We start from the raw sequence: 13,379 nt of genomic DNA on the forward strand, positions 1-13,379 counted from the left end.
GCTGTCGGACTAGGGGGGGGGGGGGGGGGGAGTTTGAACTGATGAGATGAAACGAACCTACCTTTTTGTTGTCTTTTAAGTCTTTAACGATGACAAACGTTTGGTGATGCAACCGACCCTTTTAATGTGTCAGTATGACTGTTTGGTTTCTAAATTAATAAATAAATCGCTATGCAATGCACCCTCGCACATCTCTGGTGGAAACGCCGCCTTATAGTCTAAAAGGGATATAAAGTACTTAACACTGGTCCTTTGAGAAGCATCTATAAAGGGCTATTGAATGTCATATAAATAGATTATCTTGCAACAATAGATACTAGGTATTCGTAGTCTATAAATCTATAAATAGATCGATGGATCCGCCGCCGTTGCTTTGAGAGTTTTGTTGCTCAATCATTTATTGAATGTGATAAATCACTATCTTTTTGTGTGGTGATTGCGCCTGATTAGATGATTCCGGTGACTTTGTGAGGTTTGAAATTAATGTGAGGAAGTCAGTTTGCAGACTTATGCCTTATGAAGATAGAAGGGGTGGTCCTAATACAATACAACGCGACTAATATAGTTGGTCAAACCAAATTGTCAGTAAATAAAAAACAAAAAAAACTCTACTCATCCTTTTCTTTTGGGTGCTAGTTCTAGTGTAAGACAAAGATATAGTATGATTCTCTCTGTCTATGTTTGAAATGAGACAGTCCTTTGATAAACTATTCTACCTACACGATTAACGCAAGTTCGCGCGAATTCTCGTGCTCTCGTGCGAACGCGCGATCATACATTTTGAACTAGGTAATTTCAATAGAAAAAAATGAAAAAATGTAGATATTGACGATGCAAAAGCGATCCAACATTGAATAAATTGTTTTTTATGTTTATCTTTTATCTCGATATACACCAACTACCTACATGCCATACGTATTTTGTATTGCATGTACCATACCTACTCGTACACTCTACCCTTCATAATTTATTAAGGGCCAATGAATAGGGGTGCGCGTTGAAATCATAATCAAGTTTCGTTGGTAACAAAAAGAGATGGCAATATAGACGAAGTGTTGTGAACTTGTGGAGTAAACCATCGATTATAATAAATTGACTTTCAATACAAAGTTCATAAATAGTTAAAATGTATAACGCATTCTGCACAACATTTCATTATCGTCACACAGGACTCGGGTACAACAGAGTTCATTCAAAAATATTCGTAGTTACTGAATGCTTTTCAGACCAACCGCGGCGTTTCGCACAAGATTACTCTGTTTGTGCAAGTCCATTGAACTCGGTCTCGATAACCGAGACGCATCACTACCAAGGTCGAATGAGTCAGTTCGTTCCGTTCACTCATTCAGCCGATCTTCCATTCGCTCAATGAGATGGGCATGCGTGCTGTGGCGCGTTTATTCATTCGTGAATCGTCCGGTACGGCGTCAACTAGGTTGTTTTTACGAAACAAATAATTATAAATTAAAAATGGAATTCGTAGGCAAGAAATACAAGATGACTTCGTCGGAAAACTTCGACGAATTTATGAAGGCTTTGGGTGAGTTTTTACTTGTATTTATTCAAATTTATTTTAGAAATCGATGCCGGCCGGCTTCGCGATATCTTAGCCGGTCGACGGCTCTCTGCGTTACCACATACCTAACTGTTTTGCAACTCCTTGTTATTTAACCGGTCGATTGAGTTTTATGAGTTTTAAGATGAATTTTAATGATGTTTCTTGAACGTATTTACGGAGTTCTTCAAGACGATTGTTACCTACCCAGACCAGACTCTAATAGGGGCGGGGCAGGTCAATTACTAACTACTTTATTGTTAACTGAATTAATTTACAATTCAAATAGTGTAAGTACCTACACATTAACTTAGTAACGTTTTTGAGAAGTTCAATATTAACGCAATATCTACAGGTGTTTTTTAAACACGTGTTTTATTTGACTGTTTTCATAGTTTTTTAAACCGGAATGCATTGGCAGATTGGCACGACTTCATGTAGGTATTTAAATAAATAAAAAGGGAAAAATTTGATCGATACTTTGCGATATTATTTAAATTTATCATAATTATTAAAATTAAAATTTTAGAGTTGTTTTTAAGCATTTCATTTTTCAGTTTTGAAATTGAACCTCAGTGAAGAATAATACTGTTATGTTATGTACCTAAGTACCTATGTACCTAATAAATAATAATATTTTTGCGAATGGGTACCAATGTAGCCGGGCATAGTCATTAACATTATCATTAGTAATTCAGTGACACCGCATTCTAATGTTCAATCTACCCGCCATTATGCCGGTGGATAACGATCTGCCGCGCCGGGTAAAACGTATTGCTGTTAGCTGATCACTCCTCAACCTTGTTGCAAAGGTATACGGTCCATTGCTGATCAGTTAAGAATGGTGCTATGAGTACACGATATGTGTACTTACTTACCTACTTATATAATAAAATGGATTGATACTTGAATATGGCTTAAACTAAAGGTTAGTTACCTAACCGTAACCGAACCTCGGTCAAAGTAGTAAAAACATGATTTTATGCCGAAACTGAAACCGAAACTTCGGTCGGAACACTACAGTCTTTAATCACACACAGTCTTTAATCGCCTACTATTTAGCTAACATGATTGTTAAATTTTTACAGAGGTTTAAACTATGAATGTAGTGTAAAATAAAACAAACGACTAATTATAATTAGTAATGTATACCTACTGGAATGGCTTTTGGCCACAGAATTGCAAAATAATATCAGTGCTCAGTCAATGAGAGTCTGGCAATTGAAACCTAATCGTTAAGTACTGAAAATTACCAAGGCCAAACTCATAAATTATTTGCACATAATATTTGGTTTCGTGTTAGCACAACGCGGCGATCCGCATAATTTTCACTGATTTGAATATGAATACGATTAAATCGCATCCTTTAGAATATCCTACGTTTGTTAAGAGTGGAAAAAGGAACATAAACAGTTATTAAATTAAAATTGAATGCGTTTGAAGTTCGTATACCTAGCTTCGAATGAACAATGAATGAATGATTAAGTATTAATTATACTGTATGTACATACAATCACAAAACATCGGTAGCTACAAAAACGGTCCCAGGCATAGGTAGTTTTGTTTAAATTAGGTTTAAGTATTGGTACAATTTGTCGTATTGTAGGTACCTATATTAGTGTGGTGTATTAACCATGCTTCACTTTACTAATCATGCATAGATACTAAGTTGCTAAAATTGATAGATAACTAGAACTAAAAGAGGTGAATCTTCGTTGAAAATAACTATTACAGTACATACGGGGCTACTTTTCCGCACTAGTGCGTAAAATAGCATTTTTCGTGCGTATGTCAAAACTTTAAAGTGCTATATGTACTGTAAAACGTTGTTCGATACACGTGCGAATAGGTAATTCGCAACTCGTGTCGATTTAAAACACTCCCTTCGGTCGTGTTTTAATTTATCACCACTCGTTTCGAATTTCCTCTTTTTCGCACTTGTATCGAAAATAACTATAGGTACTGTATCTGTCCACCGAGCGACAAAGGGACACATTTTATTTGGCAGTTGACAGAAGTTTCATAATTCAAGGGAAATTTTCGCCACATCGAGCGTAGTCATTGCTTTTAGTTCCCCCACCACGCACTTAAAATTAACACGTAACGTTGCCAGTACAGTAGGTGTTGTATGTGTAGTTAGGACAACTTTGTGAACTATATGTAAAGGAAACTGTAAACATACTTATTACAGCTGAGTATATGCACACAAACGCACACATACTTATTTAGGTATGTATGTAAATAATATGTGTGGAAAACCTTTGTTTGTATGATCTCTAACTTAGGATGTCTTGCACTACTTATATTAAATAGGGGTAATTTGAATAGATATACATACATATATAATTATAAATGCAGTGATAATGCTAAGAGTCCTACCATTTAACTGATACCCTTAACTTCAAATGTTTACACATGGGTTTATCCCATCCCCATCTTTAAAACAACGCACTTACAACAGTTACAACCCCTCTGGTGTTGCGCATTTCGGTCGATCAGGCGATGTCTGCTCGTTCGCCTCCTACATAAAAAAATAAGGGTCAACTGTCAAAAATCAATTCTCACGTTTCTCTCATTGTCGAGGTCTGGCTAAAAAATACACATTTCCACGGCCGGAGTAAATTACTCGTTGAATCATTGTCGCATAGTTTTGCTCGCTCACCAAAAAATATCGTAAAGTGGTGTTCAACCAACGTGACTTTGGCACATATCCGAGTCCAGAAGTCGATGCAAAGTCCAAGCGCGCTTGCATCACGGACATAGACAATTATAGCATGACTCGGCGATGTCCGCAAAAAACTAAAATTGCCATTAAATATGTTAAATTAGCTACAGGACGAATGTAAATGCGGGTTACCCTTGGCATTGACTTTGTTGACTGTGTAATTTATAAACACATAAGTCATTGATAGCATAATTCTATTATATTCCGAATAATAAGTACCTCCTCCTGCGTAATTTATCAATGTACGACCCTGAACTCGAAGAAATACCTAAAAGAAAAAAAAAACAATGTTGAATTGTAAAGTTTCTTCCAAAGGAGGACACGCCGTCTGTGAAGTTAAGAAAAATAATGATACCTTCTTGAAATAACTTATTGTTTTCCTTAACATCGAAAATTTCGATGTTAAGGAAAACAATACTTTTGTATGTATTTATTTGTCACATATAAATACCTAATCTATGAAAATTTTACAAGTCGTAAATAAAAAACACAACGCAACCACAAGCCTTCTTGATCGTATAGTGAGCTTAGTCAATTTTTTGTAATAATGTCCTATAGTATTTATTTAAAGAATGAGAGCTCAAACTTTGAAACTAAAGAAATTGAAATTGATTTTCCCATTTAAGTACCTACCTTTATATATGCGGCATATTTGTTTTTTATTAATTTTTGATTGCATAAATTCCATCGATGAACAGGTGTTTGATGCACAATATTCATTCATAAGGCATTGGTTATAAACGTTCTTGTTCTTTACATGCAACAGCAAGTATTCAGTTCCTTATCGTGTCGAAGTGGACAGTGCATGCTTTAAAGAAAAAAAAAAAGGTTAATGTTATCACATACTGAAATGCGCGCTCGTTTTTATAGCGCTTATTAACTGTTGCTATGGTTTTTCCTGTGCCACAATAAGTCTTTATTTTTATACATATACATGTGTATTTGGGCAATTCCGAAAGGAAAAACAAAACTTAAAAAGTGGTGGATTAGTTCCGAAAAGAATTTCCATGGATAAGCAATTACGAGTATACATAAGTTTAATAAGTTATGATTTCTGGTGTAAAGTTTGCGTTTTGTCGTTACTTTGTTTCGGATTTTACTTTCAATATATATTTTAATAATTCTTTCATTGGCTGGGATTATAATAATTATTTCATTCACTATTTTTAAAATGAAGCGCTAACATTGACAAAGATAAACACAATTCATAGATAGGTACCTACTTTATAAAAAAAAAATCATAAACTGGTTTGATATAGAAGGTGTGGTGCAATAATATGGCTATTTATAGATGTGTTGATTAAATGCTGAACGGTGCAGGTTTATCAGTAATTTATTGCACTCTGCCAAAATCCTATCACTATCAAAAAATCCATAAAGTTTAGTCGCTATAGATATAATAAAAGTGGATTAACTTAATGGATCTTACTTATCAGTATTATGATTGTAATTAAAACTCCAGGATGCACAATCAGTACAGTGTATTTAATTACCTACAGTGTAGTTTTTCCTCAGTCACCCGTTGACCACGAACGCTGTAAAGGGTTCGAAACGTCGGGATGTAGAATAAATTCAATATACGCGATATAATCCGTTTTAATAGTTTTATTTCATGTTATTGTACTTAAGTATTTTAAATGTTATACCTACGTATGTAATTTCCCAATCAATCTACATATATATCAATTACCTAACTAATCTATATCATCTCAACTTCCGTTCTTTACATAACAATAGGTACCTACTCTATAAGTAACAAGTATTGTTAGTCAAATATAGTCCTTAATTCTTGGTCATTAGGTTGAAGCAGTTATTCTACGACACATGCAACGTTTTAAATGCAAATTGCCTGCGGCCTAGCCAAGATGCCAATTCAATCATACATCGACAGACGCCAAAGGAAAAGCAAAAATGTATTATTAATTTGCTTATTATTAGGTATTAATTAGGTACTTTTTGGCAGAAATTTGCTTTATTACGGGATAAGGACTAGCCAAGGATAGGGTTGGGGTATTTTCTTTTAATTCATTGGTGTGCATTTAGGTGGCTTTCGTAATAAAAAATACTGCTTTTCTTGACATCATTTTAATGTTTATGACAAACGGCACAATATTATAAGCTATTATAAATAATAACTTATTTTAATGTCTTGTAATTAACTCAAATAGTAGTTTATGCAACAGTGATATAATAAGGGTTCTTAAAATTCAAGGGTCGAAGTTACAAAACGAGACGTAGTCGAGTTTTGTAAAAAAAGACCCGAGAATTTTAAGAACCAATTATGAGCTGTTGCATACATTACTTTTTCTATGACAGCTGCAGCAAAAAAAAGTTATTATTGAAAAAAAAAAGAGTTATTATTAAAAAAAAGAGTTATTATTAAAAAAAAGAGTTATTATTTAAAAAAAATTGAGTTATTATTTAAAAAAAAAAGACTTATTATTGTAAATGAAAACATACCTCTTTCAATCAAGATGATCGGAACTTGTATCTTTAAAAAAAATAAAGCAGTTGTATTATACTCATAAGATGACTGCTAGCAGTCATCTTATGAGCCTATAGACAAATCATTCAAATGACATTGCTTTAGATATCACTGTCAGTCATTTAATTGACACATTTAAGTGCTGGAGTAGAAAAAATACACAATTACACATGGTAAGTACAATAAAGAATTTTAATGAGTTTCTCATACTATACTTACGAGTATCAATATAAATTAGTCAAAGAACTGCCGCGTCGTACGATCTTTTCATGACAAATTATACGGAGGCATGAGCCGTCTAGCGATTACCCATTGGTCGCTCTCTGTCGGTCAATTGTCATAAAATGGACGACAATCAGCACCAATTGTGGCCAATCACGAGAGAGGCCCGGGCTCTGTAACAATTTTCATCCTATTCCGGTGTCTAAGAATTGCAACTGTCTCCGAACAATTGATAATAAATAATTAGGGTACTATGTTCGATGGAATATTCGATGGATTATATCTGAATTAAATAAATGTATTTAGGTGCCATCCTGTCGTCTAAATTAAAACAAAAACTGAAAAGAACTACGAAAAGACTAAATAGATGTGTCCCGCCGAGTTTGTCGCCGGTCCCACATTGGGATACCCTCCTCCAATTCAGGGGGGATTTAAATCTTCTCGAGGCAGAGGTGTAGGGTTGGAGCCGGTGTAGATTTATTTGACGTTCATAAGCGTATTGTAATATGCCTAATTGAATAAACTATCTTTTATCTTATCTGTATGACATATCAGACAAATATACGTAATATGGTCTGGATAAAACAGGGTGCCTACGCCTACCGGTTTACCGCGATTATCTGAGTGGGCAAGCTGTAGGCGTCTCATAACAACCGTAATAACATGAGCTATGATTACACACAGTCATTAACGAGGCAATAATAAGTGCCAGTTGCACCATCCGCACTTGACAGACTGATCAACGTCACCCGGCGCGCCGCGACGGTTTACTATGAAACTTTCAATACAATCAAATTTAGCGAACTGAGCGAACTCTTTAACGATGACAAACGGTTTGGTGCAACCGACCCTAAGTGGTTGGCAATGTTGGCATGTCATTAAAACGTATTTATAGCATACTAGTCGGAATGCAACTTGAATCTAAGACAATAGTAGCATAGTTCGTTAGAAGACATTGTACACCACCTTCTTCTGACACGCTTGGTAGACGACCCTCAATGGAAAGGGTTTATAAGTATCACAAACAAGCGTGTTTGGTGAATTTAAAGGCCTAAAAATCAGGTTTTAAAGAGTGACCCAAGAGAACGTAACCATGGCAACTAGTGACAAGAAAAAGTTGATACACCCAAAAATCAAAACAAAACAGGAAAAATAACATTCATTTAGTACAAAGGCGAACTTATCCCTTTCAGGGATCTTTTCCATTATATTATCGCTGATGCATCTATGGAGATTAAATTGTCGGATGATTGTTAATTAATCATGTTTACTAGTTTATAGATGTTAAGTTGATAAGATGTTTACCTATATATGCGATAACAGGATAACACATATGATGAAATCAATTTATATCGCCGCGGCCAATATCTCTTGATCTTCTTTAAAAAATAGTGTCACCTCCCACTACCTATTTACTTTTCTTACTTACCATAATATAAACACCCTCTTTAGATTTACCCTTAGAATATGGCCATGTGATTTAGTCGTGATCGTCTAGTCTAGCGTTAGGACCCCTCGAAGTGAACCGCGGTACCCTAGGTTCTTTAATGAGTATCAGCTAAATTTTGGACTCTGATTTTATTTACAATTACCTGGACTTTGGGAAAAATATATTATGAAATTGGAAGCACATTTATTATGATGTTAACGAGTAACTTACTAGAATAATTTATTAAAATACAGAAATAGTACTGAAAGTTACCAGAATTTATTATTGTAATGTAAATGTTGTTATATTTTACTTCAAATAATGTTATTTAGGTAAATGCAGCATATATGATAATATGAATATAAAAGAAATATATTTGGTAAAATGAGTTTAAAAATGGGGTTGGTAAAAGCCTGCTACAATCTATTAAGCCTCCGGGATAACATATGAGTAGCACTCCTGGGGTAAGCCCATTTACACCCTAGCATTTAATATTATTATCTACCAGCTTCTATACGAAATATGCTACCCATACGCTCGATGCAGGACTGGGGGCTCCTAGTCCAATCAGCAAGGTCAATTGGAACTCCTACCCTACTCTTTAGCCAGACGGGCTATGACCAACACTTCGGAACCTATGCGTACCTAGATGGCTATGGAAAGAAGTGTCAAAGTATCCATCAGTCATCAAAATTACTATTCTTTTTTATTTCAAAAACTAGGGATGCGAATCCCATTTCCATTCCCCAGAACTAAAATATAAACTGTATTTCTAGTCTTTTAGAAGTATAAACGAAGTACTAAGTTTATTTGTTAAACTATACTATATTTTATGAGACTGAAATATCAAGATGAGCATTATTTCACTCAAATTATCCTTTGGATTACTCTTGCCTGCCAAAGGTTCCCTAAAACAGCTAGACGTCGATTTTCTATCTCCGAATAGACTGTGTTCCTAATCCCAACTTGATATTTAAGATTTAATTGTGTAAATACCTTAGAAACATGATTGTAATACTCAGTACCTCGTCTTTACACCAGAAAACCAGAATTTCATAAATAAAAATGGAGATAAGATTTTACTTTAATTATTTTCCCCAAATAAATGAAAATATTGGAAGATTTTAGCAGTTGAAACCCTTTACCTATTAACGCACAATTTTAGTATAGTGAAACCGTAGTTGAAGTCCCTTAAAAAGAAGAAATATATCAGTTTTACAGACCAAGACTAAAACGAACCCTAAATTCCGAATAGTGTGTGAATTTACCCTAAACCTACCCTTGTCCCTACTCTAGTATAACCAAAGCACAGTTCGTACTTACCATCGACCTGGTACTTTGGAATATACGCAAGTGTATCCCTACTAAGAAGCTGTAAGAGTTCGGCGAGCGATTCCGAGAATGCAACCTAACAGCTCGTGGACTTGTCTCCCCCCATGGCGGGTTGCACAAAGGCAGGGTGGCAACATGGGTAAGACAGGGCCCTATTATGTATATAAGTGGTATAAATAAATATATTTAATATACGAAGCCTCCAAATACTGTAGATTTCAAATGGGCCCAGATTACTCCGGATGATGCGCACGTGACATCCCCATTATTCATCTAACAGCTGGACATTGGAGAGCTAAGGAGGGAGACGTTTTTCACCTTCTATGTTGGTAAAGAGAAGGTGCCAAGATAACCCTCATCTTGGAGCAAAAAGACTCCTAGACAGCTCACATTTAACACCGCAAGGGGTGAGCTGCCCAGCCGGACAAACAGTCAGTCCAAACAATGATCTGGTTTTGAAAAATATAGCAAAAGACCCCATAGTAAAACACTAAAATAACTAGGTTCTATTTTACGAACCAAACTCCACACAAAATTAAACTAACTAAACACAGAAGTGAAATCCCCTTAGACACCGTTATCTAAGTTCAGTTTTATGACGATATTGTCCCCATAAAACCAAACACAGACACGCCTTCCAAGCTCCTGTTATGCAACGATATTGTCCCTGCATAACGTGACGGCACTTAGAAAACACAGTGTAGAAAACTTCACTATAACACCACACAGTAGCAAAGAATCCCCGCAATAGCCTAAGTTCAGTTTTACGACGATATTGTCCCCGCAAAACCAAACACAGACACAATTTCCAAGTTCCTGTTATGCAACGATATTGTCCCTGCATAACGTGGCGGCACTTAGAAAAACACTGCATAGGAAACTTCACTATATTTAAATCCCGTACTCGGTAACAAAGAATCTCCACAAAAGTCTAAGATCAGCTTTACGACGATATTGTCCCCGTAAAACCAAACACAGACACCATTTCCACGTTTAAATTCACCAGGATAATTCCCGGCAAAAACAAACATAGTAACAGTAGTAGAGGAACTTTGCTCACCGAATATTTAAACGCCCGAGAACCAGAGTCACTGCTAGCCGATGGTTGAAGAATGAATCCATACCGGCGGTCCGCTCCTGCCTTTTATACTCTTTTACTGGCGACATACTGGCGACACAATGGCGACATACTGGCGACATAACGGCGACATACTGGCGACATAATGGCGACTGGCGACATACTGGCGACATAATGGCGACTGGCGACATAATGGCGACATAACGGCGACATAACGGCGACATACTGGCGACATAACGGCGACATAACGGCGACATAATGGCGACACAATGGCGACACAATGGCGACATAATGGCGACATAATGGCGACACAATGGCGACACAACGGCGACACAATGGCGACATAACGGCGACATAACGGCGACACAACGGCGACATAATGGCGACACAATGGCGACATACTGGCGACACAATGGCGACACAATGGCGATATACTGGCGACATAATGGCGACTGGCGACATACTGGCGACATAATGGCGACTGGCGACATACTGGCGACATAATGGCGACATAATGGCGACATAACGGCGACATAACGGCGACACAATGGCGACATAACGGCGACATACTGGCGACATAACGGCGACATAACGGCGACATAACGGCGACATAATGGCGACACAATGGCGACACAATGGCGACACAATGGCGACACAATGGCGACATAATTGCGACACAATGGCGACACAATGGCGACATACTGGCGACATAATGGCGACATACTGGCGACATAATGGCGACATAACGGCGACACAACGGCGACACAACGGCGACACAACGGCGACATAATGGCGACATACTGGCGACATACTGGCGACATAACGGTGACATAATGGCGACATAATGGCGACATACTGGCGACATAATGGCGACATAACGGCGACATAATGGCGACATAATGGCGACACACTGGCGACACAATGGCGACATACTGGCGACTGGCGACATAATGGCGACATAATGGCGACATACTGGCGACATAATGGCGACATACTGGCGACATAATGGCGACATAACGGCGACACAACGGCGACACAACGGCGACACAACGGCGACATAATGGCGACATACTGGCGACATACTGGCGACATAACGGTGACATAATGGCGACATAATGGCGACATACTGGCGACATAATGGCGACATAACGGCGACATACTGGCGACATAATGGCGACATAACGGCGACACAACGGCGACACAACGGCGACACAACGGCGACATAATGGCGACATACTGGCGACATACTGGCGACATAACGGTGACATAATGGCGACATAATGGCGACATACTGGCGACATAATGGCGACATAACGGCGACATAATGGCGACATAATGGCGACACACTGGCGACACAATGGCGACATACTGGCGACTGGCGACATAATGGCGACATAATGGCGACATACTGGCGACATAACGGCGACATACTGGCGACATAACGGCGACACAATGGCGACATAATGGCGACATACTGGCGACTGGCGACATAATGGCGACATAATGGCGACACAACGGCGACATACTGACGACATAATGGCGACATACTGGCGACACAATGGCGACATAACGGCGACACAATGGCGACATACTGGCGACATACTGGCGACTGGCGACATACTGGCGACATACTGGCGACTGGCGACATAATGGCGACATACTGGCGACATAACGGCGACATAACGGCGACATAATGGCGACATAACGGCGACATAATGGCGACACAACGGCGACACAACGGCGACACAATGGCGACATACTGGCGACACAATGGCAACATACTGGCGACATAACGGCGACACAATGGCGACATAATGGCGACATAACGGCGACATAACGGCGACATACTGAGACAAACATTAATCAGAAAGTACCAGGATACCATGACTGAGGAAGAGGTCATTTGCCCCGTACCTATTAGCGATATGCAACCGACGACCAGTGATTTATCAAGACAAATGTTTACCAAAAGTACCAGGCTACCATAACCGAGGAAGAGGTCAAAAGTCGTAAAGTTCGATGCTACCAAGATCTATCCCTTTCACGCTTGCGTCTTAGAGAAAGACGGAGATATTCTCAATGACGTCTACGCACACATTCACAGGCAATAATCGGGTAGTCAGTTTGAGTAGACTAAATTATAATAAAAAGGAACGCTTTATGGCCCCTCTACACGCACGAACCTGCAAGTGTTATTTTACTTTGAGATACTTTTAGCCTCTTTCCGAAAAACACTCCCGTGTGGAAGTATTCTACGTTCACCAGTAGCAAACATACTCAAAACATAGCGGGAAGTTTAAAATCTTAGGAGTTTTTGGACTGTTTGTATTAACGCTGTACTAGGAGTTCAGACTACAATACGACCGAACGTCACGCTGTCAATGTCACTGTCATTCTAATGCCAAAAGTTCACATATTTGGGTTAGTTTCAACTTGTGATGGTTATTTTACGCAAGTTATTAATCTAAATAGCAAAAAATTTATAATGGGTTATATATTTAATGAAACCACAAGTGATGAAATACGAAACGTGCACTTCAAGATGTAATTGTG

The 13,379-nt window shown here is 38.0% G+C and overlaps 1 protein-coding gene across 1 annotated transcript in view; it reads left to right on the forward strand.

Moving 5' to 3' along the window:
* Positions 1 to 1,383: 1,383 nt before the first annotated feature.
* LOC134657262 (fatty acid-binding protein) overlaps positions 1,384 to 13,379 on the forward strand; it is a 40,652-nt gene continuing 28,656 nt past the window's right edge. The window contains exon 1 of the mRNA XM_063512840.1: positions 1,384 to 1,540. Coding sequence (XP_063368910.1) covers positions 1,471 to 1,540 — 70 coding nt within the window. The 5' untranslated portion in view covers positions 1,384 to 1,470. The remainder of the gene's footprint in view (positions 1,541 to 13,379) is intronic.

Source organism: Cydia amplana, chromosome 19, assembly GCF_948474715.1.
Source record: "Cydia amplana chromosome 19, ilCydAmpl1.1, whole genome shotgun sequence".
NCBI lineage: Eukaryota > Metazoa > Arthropoda > Insecta > Lepidoptera > Tortricidae > Cydia > Cydia amplana.